This window comes from Martes martes (assembly GCF_963455335.1).
Source record: "Martes martes genome assembly, chromosome: 2".
In the NCBI taxonomy this organism is placed as follows: Eukaryota; Metazoa; Chordata; class Mammalia; order Carnivora; family Mustelidae; genus Martes; species Martes martes.
Genome location: NC_137889.1, coordinates 119,179,390 through 119,197,816, shown reverse-complemented (window position 1 = coordinate 119,197,816; position 18,427 = coordinate 119,179,390). Strand labels below are relative to the sequence as shown.

Sequence of the window (18,427 nt, the reverse complement as noted above, 5' to 3'; positions counted from 1 at the left end):
AAAACAATAGTTTTCTATTAGACCAGTTCAATGTATTGCAAGTTGATTTCAAGTGCAATAGAAACCAACCATGTAAAAATAATAACATCAAAGGCTGATGTAAATTTTAGTTACAGTCACAGAAGAGGGTGTTCAGACCCAAGGAGGCAATATAATCTTGCAGTTTCTGCTTTAGCCAGACCGCATCTTGAGGATGGTAGGTTTCCCTCCTTCCTAACCATGTGGTTACTAACAAGAGGAAGTCCTTGGAAGGTGTCTGAGGAATTGAAAGTTTGAAAATCATGTCAAATGAAGAACAGCAGGGACAATCCAAAAAGAAAAGACCAAGAATGACATGAAAGTTTCTTTTGAATATAAGAGTTGATGTTTGGAAAAGATAGTTGGTTAGTTCTGAAACTTTCAGAAAGCAGACTGGAAGAAGCGGGTGGAACTATTAAAAAGCACTTTCTCTAGTGAGAGCCTTTCCAAAGTTGAATGGAGGCACTTCTAAAGGTCAAAAGCTTCCTGGGTTGCTCATCCTCAATTCAGTGAATGTGGGTCGAGAACCTTCTTGTACTTTTTTAAATGCTTGAAATGTATAAGTGAGGAAAAGAGGCAAGAATCCTCACTCTTTGGTGTTTGCATTCTGAAAGGCATGAGGAAGCTTTTAATGAGCCATGAAGCCAATCAATAAATTATGTAGTCTGTTGGAAAGTGAAAGAGTTATGGGAAAAGAGTAAAATAAGACCCGAGGGATGAGAGGAGGTGGAAGGGGAATGGGGCAGACTTTAGTTAAGGATATGCTGTCAGAGCCTATCAGCCTCATTGACGAGGCACTTGAGCAAAGATTTTGGTGAAGGGTGGGAGGCAGTTCTCTGGGGGAAGAATATTCTAAGCAGAAGAAACAACAACAACAACAACAACAACACCCCAAGCATCAGCTTGAGATGGGAGTATGCTGGCCAGGAAGCCTCCTCTGCAGGTATGTTAAGCAGAGCTTGGCGGAGCATCTGTGAGAGAAGCTGAAAAGACAATTTCTGGTTTTGGAGAGAGCTTGGACTCCATGACTTCTGAGGTTTCTTCCAACTATTCATATTCCCTGAGCTTCTGATTATCTGATAATCCAGAGTAATGAGTTTGATAGCCATGAGTGAGATGGATTCAAGAGCAGACACATCAAATCAGGGTTACAAATAAATGGTGAAAGGGCAAGACAGACAGTGTAAACGTTTCAAATGCTGATGATGTATTCACGTATTGCAAGAATATTGTGTAAATCATGCACAGCATGTTTGCAGACCGAATCTTGCCCAGGAGCCACCAGTTTGAGGCCTTTACATGGGAGAAAGTGAAATCAGTTAAGAGTATAATGATGTAAGCCACACATAAGGTTGTGGACAGAAAACCAAAGGAGACTAAAAAATAAAAGAAGAGATTTGAGTCTTTGGTGAGAATTCTTCCTTTGTCATGATTTGACAGGGAACCAAAAAGGAAGAAATAATCAAAGATTACTGTGTGGTTGTGACTCTAGGAGACCGCCTTTGCTCTTTCTTAAGCAAGACTCACGTTCATTTTTTTTCCTGCCTATTATCAACGACCAGATATTTACCTGCCTTTTCATTGTCCTCTTATAGGTAATCACCTATAATTTAGGTACTTAGAGAAAATATTAGCCAGTTCCACCTTTCTCAATTATGTTGAATCTATGATGTAATTATAGTCATAAAACTTGTGAACAGAGGCTCAGAATTAACTAACCGCAACAATTACAGAAACACAGATAAAACTTTCACTCTTGATGTTTGACTGTCCTGTTTCCTTGTTGCAGGTGCCTTCATTTGCAAGATGCTGCCATTCATCCAGTCTACTGCTATCATGACAGAAATTCTCACCATGACCTGCATTGCTGTGGAAAGGCACCAGGGACTTGTGCATCCTTTTAAAATGAAGTGGCAGTACACCAACAGAAGGGCTTTCACCATGCTAGGTGAGGATGTACCAGTGGCAGTATGGCCATTCTTTATTACAGAGCACACAGAATTTCTTCAAAGTGAACTGTGTCGATGAACCAGACAAATAGCTTCTTGTCTAGCTTGTAGGCATCACGGTGTAACTTCAGGATTTCAGACCTCTCCCCATTTACCTAGACCTTCGCTCCTTTTCTCCTTTAGGCCTACCACCCACATTTAAAATTTCGCATTTCAGAGTTAGTTCTTCGGTTCAAGTCTTAACCTTTTAAGCACTACTTTCAGCTAATTTAAGATAACCCTTCAGTGGCATTACCACATTAACACTTGTTAGATTTGTAAACTGTCATCCTCAGGTAAGAGGCCCTTCTTAGAGGAGGTAGATTTTGATATGGGAAGGAAAGGTGCTTTTTAGGAAGGTAGAGAACCGGGGTGCTGCTCAGAGGTGGCCCCAGTGGTGAGGCCACAATAGTAGAAGTTCAGAGGACTCATGAGAACCCTGGGTTTTGAGTGCTAGAGGTACCTGATGAGCACAAATTCCATCCACTTCATAATTTTGCTTCAGGCATTCCTGAATCCTCAGGTTTCTGTAACCATTCCTGAGTGAGCAAGTCATGATGAGCAGGTACCTCTTGATAAGTGGCGAGCTCAAAGTGATGTCCTAAAGCCTAGCATAATAAGATGGAAGAATTTCTCTATCTGATCATTATAACCAAAGCATTTAAAATCTTAATGTGCTTACCAGTGGTTTGAATGTATGACAGTTCACCAATGAGAGGTTGAGGGAGCAACTAATGCGATAACCAAAGAGAAATTTTTACTAATATCTCACTTGTGAGGAATGAGTAAACGTTTATTTCTGCTGTAAGAATTAGCCAGCATGGGAGAGTAGAATTACAGAAAGAACTCCTGAAGGCTTTGCAATGCCAAACTCATTTTACATAGTTTGAAATGAACAGATAAATCAACAGGAAAAATATTCATTAGTTTTAGTTAGTTTCAAATGTATGGCATATCCTCCCTACAAGGAATTCAAAGGCTTCATTGCTTTTAATAATTGACATCTTTCTACCTTCGAAAAATCTGAAAGGTGTGCGTGGGTGTGGAAAGCGGGTGAAAAAAGGAATATGTGGAGGAGGGAAGTTATTAAAAAAGGAAAGAGAAGTAGAGAGTCTAAGGATCTGAAGGCAAAGTCAATAACAGGCAGTCAAGGCAATTTCTACTCGAAAAAGTCATGGGAGACAGAAAGGATTTTAAACCAAGGAGTCTCATCTCCCTATGGGGCTTTCATGCAGTGTTGCCTGACATGTTTCTCTAGCTCTGTTAACACTGGGAACCAGCCCTGTCCTCATGCGCAGTACCTCCTAGCTGAGACTGCCTTGCCCCCAGGACATCAGCAATGACCTCCTAGACTCACTTGCCCACAAGAGTTCACAGATTAGATCAGTAATATAAATCTAACCCTGCCCCTACTATCCCAGAATAGACAGTAGAAACTGAAGGACTGTCAATGAATTAAGCCAATTAGACTCATTTCCTCCAGAATTTCTACTAAAGATTAGAGAAGTGATTGGACTTAAGATAATATGAGATAGTGATTGGACTAGAATAGAATAGATGTGTATGGCAATGTGGAGAGAGATTGATTTGTGAGTCTTAGAACCGTCTTAAATCTTTGACTCTATATAGACAGTGCCAGTTCCTGTGTTTCTTTATAATAAGCCCCGGTTACAGCTTAAGTGAGTCTCAGTTTCTTGAAACCCAAGGCAATAGACTGTTTTCTACTCAATACAGAAAGCACAAGAAAAATTTGAGCTGAAAAAATGCTCTCAGAATTGATGTTGAGTCTCTTGGTTCTGGCCCTATACTAGTCTGTTCAGATTCTCTTTTGTTCCTGGCTAAGGACACATCACTAAAGCAATTCCCTCAACAAAAACATGGTGGATGGGGAATTTGGAAAGAGCACTCTTGTTTCTGATGTTTTAAGTGTTTGTTTTTGTAAATAAGGAAATAATACTCACCTTATGATGCTTGATCAATACCTAGTGAGGGCCAGGAATTATCCTTGGACTCTTGTTTGGGGAAACAAAAGAACAAAACAAGTAAATTGCATTGTCTTTGCCCTCAATAAGCTTAGATGAAGTTGAGAAGAAATGACTAAGGCCAACAAATGACTAGAGGGCACACGGAGACAACAGGGAATTAGCGATCAGCTCTATCTGGAAATGATGGTGACCTTCAAAGTTTCCCTAGAAAAAGTGACATTTGAGTCAAGCCCTGGAAAATGAGTGGTATAAGGTGCCTCTGGGGTGACAGTGTCATAGCACCTCAATGCATTCTGAGATACAGGGACTAAAAGCAAATCTGTACATTCCTCAGTAAAGGATGCTGTTTTGAAGAACATGGACAGAAATGTAAGAGGAGACAGAGGCAAATGAGAGAACCCCAGGAACCAGGTTAAGGGTTTGGGTTTTATCTTGCGGTCACTGAAACACTATTCAGGAGTTTTATTGTTATTGTTTTAAGGAGTTTTAATTAAGAATTTAAAAATGTTTCAGGAAGACTGTTCCACCAGCAATTTTGAAGATGGTGGAAGAGTGGCCATGAGAATGGGTAGACCCCTGCTCTGCTTGAGGGCAAATATGATTGCATATAAGGAGTCTTTATGCTCAGAGCATCTGCTTTATGCATAAGCATACATGTGTTTTGCTTTGCTGTTGGAGCCATATTCTGGTGATTGTAATGTTTTGGCAGGTGTGGTCTGGCTGGTGGCAGTCATCGTTGGATCGCCGATGTGGCATGTGCAACGTCTTGAGGTAGATTGGGACTGGGACTGATAGTCATATTATTGAAAGTTTTCCCAGCCCTCTCAGTGATAATCCAATTTCTTCCCGCAAATTTGTATGATCCCAATTATTTCACTGGAAATTTTTCAAGTGGAATAGAATAGTTTGTTTTAAGATCCTCCCCTCCCCCCATTTATCTAGCTCTCCCTTGATCTTAAATTATTAAGATTTTAATGCTTAAAAGAAAATGAACTAGGGTCACATTCTACATTTTCCTGCAAGCTGAGCATGCCTTTCCTAGTGACCTCCAGTGTCTTGTTACATTTGAAGTGTTCAATGGTTGCTCTGGATTTTTCTTTTATTTTTAAATCACATTAAAAAATTGTCATCAATTATCTGCTTATTAGTTGATTCTCCTTCATAAGTCTTTTTTTATCCATCTCCCATACATTGACAAACTGAAATTTGAGTTGGAGTGTGTGCCAGGATCATCTTATCTGACCTCTCTCCTTCCCTCACACCTTTATTTAATGGGCCCAGCATTGCATGGGGATTCGCAGTGGAGCGAGCATGGTGCTGTTTTTGGTGACCCAGTCTCGCCAATGGGGCATACATACTTCAACGTGTCCTGCATACGTGATCTAGCCCAGGTAGTAGTGTTCAAAGGCAGTAGGGCGTTGTTCACACACCCACTAAGATAATCTTTTAAACCATGTATCCATTTTATACCTTTTTAAATTGACGGAAGCAAACGTGAAACTGGATTGAATGTGCAGTGTCCATTGGCAAGGATAACAAATGAGCTCTCAGGCAAGGGTACATTGAAAACATGACTTGATTTTTTAGGTAACCTGTGTATTGAATGAGCTGGACTCCATAGGTGAGAGCAGAAGGTAATTTTATTCTGTCCATTTCTGCCTATAAAAATGTGACCTAAGGACCTCCCAGTACTCTGACGCAATGTTGTGGATGAAGCCCCGTTACTCTTCCAACCATTCAGAGAGCAAATTCCTCTGGTCACTTTCAGTCACAGCAAAAGTGGGAGGGCACAGATTGCATGGAGCACTGGGTGTGGTGAAAAAACAATGAATACTGTTAAGCTGAAAATAAATAAAAAATTAAAAAAAAAAGTGTTAGTTCTGTGGTTAAATGCCCAGCCCAGTGTCACAATCACATAAATCCATACTTTCAATCAAAGCAAAACAACCCCTTCCCTCAGCTTAAGCTATTTTTAGGTCTAGAATCCTACAGTATGGAAAAGGGACATAATCCGCATCTTCTCCCCTTCCTTACTGTGCATTTCTCCCTTCCCGTTCAGTTGACTGTCTCTGGCTCTTTGGGAGCTGGTGAGAAGGGTGAGGAGAGGAAGGGGCAGGTGTACCCTGATGTCAATGCCCTCTGCCCGTGACTATTGCTCATGATCAACTCTTTACTTGCGGGTTTTTCAAAGATAACATCACTGAGGCTTCTGACTGCTATTCCCTTCTCCAGCAGGCTGTTTATCATGCCCTCTAGCTTCCACACACAACTGTATGTGGCCAGCTCTTTTCTTCAAGGCTGCCCTTATCCCAACAGGAATCCTGTACCAATGGAGTCCTCTCATAAGTGACCCAACCCAGTAGTCATTTGTGGGGTCCATTCCTGGCCCATAGACACAATGGTATTTGTCTGTTTCTTTAAATAAACTTATTTTATCATATGCTCTAAATATAGTTTAAATATGTAACTCATTTAGTTTGTAGAAAATGCATATGAAATTGGCAAAGCCAGTCCTCACTGTCACACCAATCAGCCAAATCAGATTTGCTTTCTGTCAGGAAGAATTATGATTTCATTTTTCATACCAGATAAATCTATTAATATGCATCCCATGACCACCTTCTCACTTCTTAAATTCTACTAGAGAGAGTGTATGTGAGCATGCACAAAGACTGGATTTCTCACGTGGGTGAAACAAAGCACCCCGACATCACCATTTCCACCCACTGAAGTTCTCTTTGCTTTGCTCTCACTGGGCTCTCTCTCAGGAGTGATGTATTTGACAATTTTCAGGGGATGGAAGCAACGAGGTGGTAAAATTAAAATTGTCATCACTTCTGCCCCTTCACTGTATGAAAAATGTAAATTCACAGCATCTCAACATCTGTCAAAACACTTTTTCCTAACGCCAAGCTTTATCCTGAATAGAAATGTGTTTAATACAGGGAAAAGCACAAAGCCCTGTCGTGTATTTATGGTTTCTTGATCATGGTGGCTTCGCTGACATCAGTAATTCAAACCACCTCCTTTTTCAGTGCCTCATAGTAAGACTGTGGTTGGGTAAGAGATCTGGCTTATGTAGCTGGGGAGAAGAGGGATTAGAAATGAGAAACTGGGAATGTAGAGAGAGCACAACACTCGGTTTCAGGCTTCTCCTAGGCAGTGGAATCTTAAAGATTTTATTTATTTACTTTAGAGAGAGCTAGAGAGCATGAGCGGGGAGAAGGGACAGAGGTGCAGGGAGAGAGAGAACCCCAAGCAGACTCCCCACTGGGCACAGAGTCTGACAGGGGTGCTCGATCCCAGGACCCCGAGATCAGGACCTGAGCCAAATAAGAGCCGGACACTTAAAGGCCTGAGCTATCCAGGCACCCCAATGTAGCAGAATTTTAGACAACTGCGCAGTTGCTAGTAGAAGATCTGAAATTGGCTCACTTAAAGCCATCTGCCTGTGCCCTCAGAAAGTGTGTGCTTGTTCCCAGGGCAACAGACACCTATTTGGAGACTGCTGGGGTAGTTTGTGCCTTAACATTGTGCCAGTGTGTTGCCCCTATGGCTGTGCCTTTGTGGGCTCTGCTTACATGGAGTCAGAATGAATTTCACCTTATATCCGGTTCCCAGGGAGTTTGGATCTTGAAATTATTATTCAGTAAGTGTTTTCATCCCTCACTGTATTTGTAAATAACAACCTTGATCAGAGCTCAAATTTTCTTACCTTTGATGAGTATACCAGAAAGCTTGTCCCCAATTCAACTAACAATTGATGATAAAATTTGCAGGAATGAAGGCAAAAATATGTCTAAGACCTAGGTATTCTTCATTTGGAAAGCTCTAAAATGACCAAAATGGCAGTAATTTTGCTAAATTCTCTTTTGTTCTTATTATCCAGTTAAATGACTCTTGAATATGCTTTTCTAAGTTTGTCCTTTATTAACATTTGCTATTATTATTAATACTGCTATTAATAATATTTTGAACTCATGAGTCTGTCAGAAATAATATTAATAAGGAGACATTGTCTTTCTGTAAGATATCTACCTCAATTGAGGTAGATATTATCAGGCTCAGAGCTGAGTCTGAATATTTGTAGATGGACAATAGTTTGAATCTCAATTTCTTACTCATCTCAGAATCTTAAAGCTATCAGTTACATTTCTAAAATCTTTGCAAACAACTTGATCATTCCAATCTGGAATAGCTGTAACAAAATACAAGCTTTCAGTACTATCAATTGAAAGACATCTAATGCCTTGCCAAAATTTGTCTCTTCAACAATTGAGGAAGCAAAATAATGTAACATTAAACTAGCTGGCATGCAAGTACAAAATGTTTTTTTCATACAATACTTTGGTGGTTGTATTTGTAGTGTATTCTCCACCTGGAAAGCAATGTTCTTCATCTGGACTGTATGCATACATACTCTGGTCAAAGAGCATAGCTCTCTTTCACCAAATTGAAAAAAAGTTGTGGGAGATTAAAAAAAAAAATTTAAAAAAAGAGGCTATTGCCCTCAATTCCATTTTAAAATAGAAAAGAAAGTATAAAACCATTAAGAATGTAAGGAATGAAGGAAAAATGACACTTCACAACAAAAGAACAATCAAAAATATTTCTCATTTGAAATATGTCCCCACAGTAAATATGTAAGGATCTGAAAAATGCAGCATTACACTAGAGGTTGACTGCTTTCTGTTCTTTTGATTCTGACTCTGGTTCCTCTAACTGAATTGTTCTTGTATTAAAGATTAAGTATGATTTCTTATATGAAAAAGAACATGTCTGCTGTTTGGAAGAGTGGGCCAGCCCTGCACACCAGAAAATCTATACCACCTTCATCCTTGTCATCCTCTTCCTCCTGCCTCTTTTGCTGATGCTTATCCTGTATAGTAAAATCGGCTATGAACTTTGGATAAAGAAAAGAGTGGGGGATTGCTCAGTGCTTCGAACTATTCATGGAAAAGAAATGTCAAAAATAACCAGGTCCGTTTAATGAAATATTCACCTGTTTCAAATATTTGTAATTAGTTGTGCTTGAAGGAGCAGGTGCTAGAAATCTCTCAATTCCGGGGAAATTTAGCCGAAGTGCCATTTGTAATTCATGTTTAGGGCATGGGCTGACTTTAAACTTTGGAGATTTCAGGTATGGTAGGAGTTTAGAAAATTTGGAAAATTGTTACATTTTCATCTCCATGTCAGTATGACATGGGGGTAAGGGCTGTGGTCTTCTCTTTCCCACCACTCACCAGCCACATGGTGCGGACTAAGCCTCCTGCTTTCCTCCTATGTAGCAGGGAGCTTAACAAAAATCCATCCTCACTTCCTCCTACCCAAAAGTGATGCTCAAATGCATGATATATATATGGAAATCCTTTGGTGGTCAGAGTATGCTATTTACTTTAAGTTATTATTGTTGATATAACACTAAAAGCTTTCTTTTCTGAACATATTCATTAATAAAAAAAACACAATTTACTGATATGGCACTTGTAGTCCATATGGTTTATTTTATAATCTACGTGGAATGGCTATTACAAACAAAAACAAAAACCTTCTAAGGAGTTTTGTGGTTTGGCGAAATTGTCTCATTTTTCAAGTGTGCAGCGACCTCTGGTGCCCAGTTTGTATGACACAATCCTCCCTGTCAGCGCCGGTGCTGGACTATTGAGCACCTTGGGACTTATTGCTGATTTAGCTCTCCCACTTCCTCAGAAGAATGCTCTTCAGTATAAAGTGAATAAGAGCTTAATACTGAAGTTAAGCTGCATAACTTTAAGGCCGCTCTACCCCTTAACAGTTTAAATACCTTACTGGTCATCTGACTTTGCAAGGGACATAAACTTCTCTGTGCCTCAGTTTCTGCATCCATTAAATGGCTTACTGAGAAGATGAATGGTATAATCCACACCAAGTATCTAGCCGAGTGCTTGACCTATTATGAGCACACATCATGAGGGTGTTTACAATATGAGAAATAGGGAAGTCGGTTAAAGCAATGGGAAAAATTGAGAAACAGCCCACAATTAACCTGTCATTAACTTTATTAATATTTGAAAAACTAAGGTTGAGAAATTTAGGCTCAAGCTTTAATAACTTTGATATCAATGTGACAAATTTTCCAAGAAGTTAACTAATACAATGTATCTTTATGGGTCCAGGAAGAAGAAGCGAGCTGTCATTATGATGGTGACAGTGGTGGCTCTCTTTGCTGTGTGCTGGGCACCTTTCCATATTGTTCACATGATGGTTGAATACAGTGAGTGCTTTTCATTCTCATTTGATAGAAGTTTTAGTTCATTTCCTGCTAGAATGGACAATGAATCGTAGAAGTTTATTGTTATTCACTTGGGTAATCAGATATCAAACATTTAATGGGTTTCTTTCATGTTTTCAAGACCACCAGATCATTACATGGTAGATAATTATGTATGACTTTGACCAAATTTTTAATAATTATAGAAGATACAGAAACATGTCTGAGTTTCTTTCATGCCATGCCTCCCGTTCTCCATAAGCCATTCAGACAGTGGAGAAGTGTGACATCCTATGAGTGTTCTCCATGTAGATTAGAATACTGACTTGAACCACATAAATTTAATAACACCTAGGATTTCAGCCAGACCCTCACTGTATTACCTTTGATGATCTGAGACTTAACATAATTCTCAGGTGATGTGTTGCCATAACACAAGCGAACATGTGAATGGTAACTTCTGCTTCCAGTTTACACAAAGCTTAGAATAAAGTAGAAATGCAGTAAGCTCCCTAATATGTGCTGGGCGCCAGGCTGTGCTTGTGAGGCAAGATGCTCTATGAATGAGGACACATCACAGAGCTTATTTTTCTTCTGACATCAGATGGCTCTTCCCAGAATTGTCTTGAGACTTTTGCACCTTTATCCACTTGTCAAAGTGTAAGTGGTCGGTAAAGACAGATGATAAACAGAAATTCTATTTTCTGCTTGTTAGAACATAATGCATTCTAGACTATTAATTTTTATTTCAGGTAATTTTGAAAAGGAATATGACGATGTCACAATCAAGATGATTTTTGCCATAGTGCAAATAATTGGATTTTCCAATTCCATCTGTAATCCCATTGTTTATGCATTTCTGAACGAAAACTTCAAAAAAAATTTTTTATCTGCAGTTTGTTATTGCATAATAAAAGAAACCTTATCTCCATCACGAAAGCATGGAAATTCAGGAATTACAATGATGCAGAAGAAAGCAATGTTGTCCCGGAGAGAGAATCCTGTGGAGGAGACCAAAGGAGAAGCATTCAGTGATGGCAACATTGAAGTCAAATTGTGTGAACAACCAAGGGAGAAAAAATATCTCAAATGACATCTTACCCTGTTCAACTCTGAACTTTCTGAGAATTCTGCTTTAGGCAGCAGACACTAATTATAACAAGGTCTTCATAATTAGTACCATTCATAGCTTAATCAGAAGAGAAAATTTTTATTTTTAATTAACACATAATGTATTATTTGCTTTAGGGGTACCGGTCTGTGAATCATGAGTCTTACACAATTCACAGCACTCACCTTAGCACATACCCTCCCCAATGTCCATAACCCAGCCACCCTAAACCTCCCCCCTCACCCCAACCCTCCAGCAACTCTCAGTTTGTTTCCTGAGTTTAAGAGTCTCTTATGGTTTGTCTTCCTCCCAATCCCATCTGGTTTCATTTTTTCCCTCCCTACTTTCCACAACCCCTGCCCTGCCTCTCAAATTCCTCATATCAAAGAGATCATATGATAATTGTCTTTCTCTGATTGACTTACTTCGCTTAGCATAATACCCTCTAGTTCCATCCATGTCATCGCAAATGGCAAGATTTTGGGTTTTTTGATGGCTGCATAGCATTCCACTATATATATATATATATATACACAACATCTTTATCCGTTCATCTGTTGTTGGACATCTAGGTTCTTTCCATAGTTTGGCTATTGTGGACATTGCTGCTATAAACATTCGGGTGCACATGCCCCTTCAGATCACTACATTTGTATCTTTGGGATAAATACCCAGAAGTGTGATTGCTGGGTTGTAGGGTAGCTCTATTTTCAACTTTTTGAGGAAACTGCATACTGTTTTCCAGAATGACTGCCCCAGCTTGCATTCCTACCAGCAGTGTAGGAGGATTCCCCTTTAGAAGAGAAAATTATTTTGAGCAAATGTTGAAGATTTTTTTTATTCTTGGAATGATAAAAAGAAGTAAATCATTTTTTCATAAAAATATGACAGACATGAAAGCACAGTTTTGAAAAATTAGTAAACTATCCTTCTAGATCATGGATTTAAGAAAAAACTTGTACAGAAATTAATGTTCTTGGGTAGTAGTATCTCCCCCAATGCAGTCCATGTAATATGACTTTAAAAAAAAAGAGATTTATTTATTTTAGAGAGAGAGGTGGGGTGGGGCGCAGAGGGAGAGAATCTCAAGTGGACTCTCCATTGAGCGAGGAGCCCCATGGGGGAACTCCATTCCCCCATGGGGAAACCCATGAGATCATGACCTGAGCCAAAAGCAAAAGTCGGGTGCTTAACCATCTGAGTCACCCAGGCACCCTTGTAATGTGACTTTCTATGTATTGCTAAATTAGATGAGAAAATAACTTTGGAAATTACTCCATCTTTCTTAAGTTAAAAGTTGAATACGGTAATGTAATTTTCAGTGTACTGTTGGAGTTTGGTAATACAGTCTTTTACAAATGAGTTCTGTTCAATAATCATAAAGTCAGAGAAGATGAAGAAGCTGCAAAATGACAGAAGAATGAGATTAAGAGGCAGATGCCCGGGTTTGAGCTACTTACAGGCCTATCAACTACCATAGCCTTGATGACCGGCAAGCCACTGAACCACTTTAAGCCTCTGTATTTTCCCTTGTAAACTGGGGTGACGCCTCTTCTGCCTCGCAGGACCACTGCCAGTGCTTTGTACTCTGAAGCAACCTCAAGTTCTGAAGCATGTTCCAGGCCTCCCCAATCTGTTCCCTTCTGCTTCCCGAGAATGGCCCTCAACCCTGTCAAGCTTTCCACTTCTTCCTGGTTGGTAGATGGTTTCCCTTATCAAAAAAAGGAGATTTCTGTGATCCTCATGTATAGGTTGACTGTAAATATTACATATATATATATAATATATATAAGCTAATCTAACTTTCTCAACTATTTCTATTTTTAAACCCCTTATTTTACCAGAGGGATGAAAGACTGATTGTTATATAGAAGGACTTATAGATGTGGTTAGTAGATGAAAGAAAATCAGCTCCAAGACCATGAGATTTTACTGTGCCCAAGACTGACCCTCAGGAGAGCGAGGCCAGGAAGAACAACAGAGCTCCCCATCCATATCTCTGACCTAAATCTCACTTCAACTTAACCCCTTTTCTTTCCAGTCCTCTCTTATTACCTTCAAATGTCATGGAACTGGTGACCACATCCCAGGGCCTATCACTTTCCCTTTAACATCTGAGATTCCCAAAGTCCTTTCAGAGCCTCTTGGGGCAAGTGTTTCTTCTGCCTCCAGTTTTCCAGCACTTACTCTTTCTGTCAGGAAGAACAGAAAGGAAGGGAAGCTCAAGAAATCTCAGGGTATTTTACTTGTGAAGCTTTAAGGTTTGAGAACCAGAGAACTCAGGCCATTGGGATCTTTCAAAATATAGACATTTAACTTTATAGATGTGTCAATATAAGGGTGAATAAAGAAATAAAAATGAAGCACTGCCTGGTATTAAGAAAAAAATGGCAATATGACACAAAATTAACAAGGTCAAGAGAAGAAAACTGATAATTTGGTTTGGGCTAAAGTGGACTTATTATGGGTTATGTGTGTGCATCTCCTGTTATGACTAGCTACCCTGTGGCGAAACAACAATTGTCATCAAATCATTAAGCCATTAAATATAAATCAGATTCTCTGATTTTGGTTATCCTTATTTAATCAGTAAATATCCATCAGACTCTTCCTAAATTTGATGTACACATGCTCTTAATATAACTTAATGATGAATGGATAAATCAACACTGTTATTGAACATTTAATTATGAAGATTAGAGATTTTTTTAAATTCCTAGACATTGCAGAGCTTGATCTAAAAAATTTAGGTATTAAATTATAATTTAAGTAATTACTCTAAAATTTCCAGACATTCTATGAAAGACTCCCCACCCCACATCACATTAATGCCATTCTAGAAACAAAAATAGAACACCTTTTTTTAAAAAATTGTCCTATAAACATGCAATCTTTTTACTCTGTTATAAAGGTTTCAAAGAGAAAACTGGTCTAATTCATTATTGAGAAACTGTTACAATTTGTCAAAGCAGCTCTCAGTCAGGTCTGGGCACTGAGTCCTGACGAAGCCGTAACACAGCTGACAAGCCCACAAGAGAGTTCACTTTGAATTTGCAAAATCCAAGTCTTCCTTTTGCTTTCCTCTGACTTTGCAGCCCCCTGAGTCTCTTAGGCCCTTTGTCCTCCACTCAGGCACCTGTTTCTCCCCCTATTTTTTTCCTTTGCCTTGGACTGTCACTCATTTTATTCCATCTGATTTCCCCTTAACTTGTGTTTGAAGTGAGAATTGAAAAGGTGTCTTTGGATCTGGGAGGTAGGGATGTGGAGGGGCACAGAAAGCTAGTCATTAAAACCATTCATTAGCATTTGGTAAAATGTCTATGAAGTCAGTGAAAAGATATGCATCACTGTTCAGGCCTCTAAGCCTTTTATTTCATTATGGATCATTACGCCAAAAAGAGTTCTCTACCAAAACAAAAACAAAAGTAAAAAAAAAAAATCACCTCTTTTATCATAGTTGCTATGGATCAGGACATCAGCATTCTGCATGGAAGTTTGACTAAAGACTAATTTCTAAGCCCAAATGTGTTTTAAAAAGAAGAATGAAGTTGCAGGGCCCATACTACCTTGTTTGAAGACCTATTATAAGTTACAATAATCAAAAGAGGGTGGCATTGGTTTAAGGATAAACGTATAAGCAATTGCAAAAGAATAGATACCAGAAGTGGATGCGCATATATATGGACAACTTATTTTGACCAAGGCGGCAATGTAATTTAATGCAACAGACCTTCAAACATTGAAACAGACCCACCCATGAAAAAGTGTAGACTGCCTACACTCTTTTTCTTAGATGTTGTTCTCATTCACTTATTTAATAATATTTTTGGAGTTCCTGCTATGTGTCAGAACTAGACACCCTATTTCCATTTCAAAATCAAGAAAATCCTTTCTACTCTGAACCACATGAGGCTAAACAGTGTTGGCTGGCAAATGAGAGAACAGCGGGAAGAAAGTCATAAAATCAGGTGAATCTATACACTTAAAAAACATGCATAGCTTTATGGGCTTATATCTCAGGCCCTTTGCCCTCTTTTTCATGCAGATTTTTGTTTTCTAGAACTGAGATTATGATTCATCTATGAAAGTAAAAAATCAGAAAGAAACAAGATAAAAGGGAAAAAAAGTATTCCAATTTGTATATTTAGAATCCTGAGAAGACAGGACTTAGTGAAATACTGTGCCAATTCCACTGGTTGCTGGTCACCATGTCAGATTCCTGGGCTGTTTCTATGTTTACAAAACTGTGTTAACTCAGGAAAACCTAGATATGAAGAAACCATTTTTTAAATTTAATTTTATTTTCTCTTTTTTTTTTTTTTTTTTTTTTGAGAGAGAGAGAGAGTCCATGAACACAGGCTTTGGGGAGTGGCAGAGTGAGAGGGAGAAAGAGAATCCCAAGCAGGCTCCATGCTGAGCCTACAAGGCTCAATCTTATGACTCTGAAATCATGATCTGAGCCAAAATCAAGACTCAGATGCTTAACTGACTGAGCCAGGTGCCCTGATACCATTTTTAAAAGGAACCTTTGATGAGCTGGCAAAGGCAGTTTTTAAAAAAGGAGATTTCAATGAAAAAGAGCATCTGGGAAAACTATAATTATAGCTCCTCTTTATAGGAAGTAGACATTTTGAGTGTCAGTTTTTCTCTAGGCTCCGCAGCCTGAATGGGTTCAAAAATAATTAAAGAATTTTTTATTTAAGATAGCAGATTGTGTAAACATACTTATTTTCTCTACTGAAGTCCTACCAGAATGATAACAAAAGAGTAATGAAATGTATAAACCCTCAGCATTGAAGAAAAACAGAGGGTAGTCACTGTGGATGAGAATTTTCAATAAATTTCTTGAAAACAAAGATTAGATGTTGATTATGAACATCATAATCATGAAGAAAAACAGAGGAAGTTTTAGGTTAGGATATACCCAGAGAAGACCAAAGCACGAAGAGGAAAATATTCTCTTTAGCAGAATCCTGAAGAGACTTGGGATATTTTCGATGGTATCTTAGAGGGAGAGTGAGAGAAAAAGATAGGTAAAAAAGGGAAGAATACCTTGATGATTTGTCTACATCCATCCTATTATTCATCATGTACAAAATGGTCATAACAAAAGCGTTTACTTCTCAGTACTTAACACTTCCTCCCCCACCCACAAACACACAGGTTTCCTTTTGAATGATTTTGGAGAACTACAACAGTTGGTGTGACCATTGACAGAAACCACAGGGTTCTGGAGTACCACAGGGTCCTAGTGTAATGAATCCACACCCCAATCACCCTAATCAAAGCCAGCCACTTGCCACCACCTCTTGGCCAGTTCTCATTTCTGCCTCCTTAAAGGATTGTTAGACATTTTAGAACACCCTGAAAAATGAAGGAACGAGACTATGATATAGATAGAATAGTAACTCTAGAATAATCAAATAATTCAAGGTAACAAAAGAAAATCTAGAAATGAATTTAATTAGTGCTATTCTCACAGAAATGAAAGAAGATACCATATTTATAAAACCATCAATAAAGCATGCTACAAAGGGAAAAAATTGGATTAATAAAGCTCTAAAAAATTAAAGATAGACTGCTGAATTTTAAAATAGACAATTTACTCATCTTTATTCACCATACATTTAAGAGGAGCCCAAAAAATTTCCTTCACATGTATTTCCTAGATTATATTTGTATGGCAAACCTCTTGAGGCTATGTCTCATTCAAGGTGTTATCTGGAGACAGATGGCACATTCAAATGGAGTAATTTGAGGTGACATTAATAAAAGGACAATTTACGAAGGAGTGAGCAGGGTGCAGAAAAACAGAAGGGTTGGTGCAGTACCAGCTGCTAATTATAGCAAGGCAGTGTTCCCATCCCTAGGCCTGAAGGGCAGACAAAAAGATTGGGGAAGATGAGCAGGTGGAAGAAGAGGAAGAACAGGAGGGGGAAAAGAAGAAATTGAGAGACAGTGAAAGATTTGTGTGTAGGGAGCCGTCTATTGAAGCTGTAACCATGGGTGGAAGTGTGAGCCAGCCCATGCTACTCCTCATGGCAGGTGCCATGAACACAAACGCACCAACCGGACTCATGCTCCCTCTGATCTGCAAGGGGTCTCCATTCCCCAAAATAGTCAAGAAGCAAAGAAGCCCCCTTGATCCGGGCATGGAGTAGAATGATGCAGGTAGGTGATTCTGGGTGGATAAACAGAAAATATCCAGTACATGAATGCCTGAACATCTTCAGTCACATGTTCATACTTAAATGGTGGTTAGGTAGATATAAAAGTCTAAGTTCTCAGTTCATTTCTTTCACTACATCTAAATCTGTGACGTTTGTTTGATTTCAGTGTAGCTGCTTAGAATTCTGATGTCAGTTTGAGATATCTTCTTTCTCTTTGGCATCTCTTAAAATTTGTTCTTTGACTTAGATCTTGTAAAATTTTATCACCATGTATTTAGATGTGTATTTTTTTTTCCTTTGGTACTCTTTGAGTACTTTCAGTCTGAGGTTTCACATCTATATTTCTGGAAAGCTCTAGTTATTATTTCTTCAAATATTTCCTTCCCTCCCTTTATTTTTGTTTTTGTTTTTCTTAATTCCAGAATTTCTATTCTATGGATTTGACACTGCTACTTCCACTGTCTGTTTCACTTAATTTTTCATTAATGATTTTTTTCATTTCTTTGAAACTTCCTTGATGTCTTCTGGGAGAGTTTCTTAATTTAATATTCTTGCTCAATATTTTTTTTCTTTTTCTCTCTCTACTCTGCCTTTTGATCTTGTCTTATGATATTTTTATTTCAAATTTTATATTTTTCATACACAGCATATCCACTTGATTTTTCATTGTAACTGTTTCTTTTTCATAGCACCAGAATCCTCCTTAAGATTAAAAAAAAATTTAATCAAAGTATAGGTGAGCTCTGTAACATTTTTTGAAGAATATTTATTATGCTACTTTAAAAAGTTTTTATTTATTTATTTATTTATTTGAGAGAGAGAGAGAACGTGTGTGAGTAGGGGGAGGGGCAGAGGGAGAAAGAGAGAGAATCTCAAGCAGACTTAATGCTGAGCACTGAGCACAG

At 38.6% G+C, this 18,427-nt stretch overlaps 1 protein-coding gene across 1 annotated transcript in view; it reads left to right on the top strand.

Annotated features, from left to right (window-relative positions):
• Positions 1-11,752, top strand: part of QRFPR (pyroglutamylated RFamide peptide receptor) — a 44,930-nt gene extending 33,178 nt beyond the window's left edge. Inside the window, exons 2-6 of the mRNA XM_080796837.1 lie at positions 1,808-1,966; positions 4,701-4,762; positions 8,736-8,971; positions 10,147-10,244; positions 10,994-11,752. Coding sequence (XP_080652963.1) covers positions 1,808-1,966; positions 4,701-4,762; positions 8,736-8,971; positions 10,147-10,244; positions 10,994-11,334 — 896 coding nt within the window. The 3' untranslated portion in view covers positions 11,335-11,752. The remainder of the gene's footprint in view (positions 1-1,807; positions 1,967-4,700; positions 4,763-8,735; positions 8,972-10,146; positions 10,245-10,993) is intronic.
• The last annotated feature ends 6,675 nt before the right edge of the window (positions 11,753-18,427 follow it).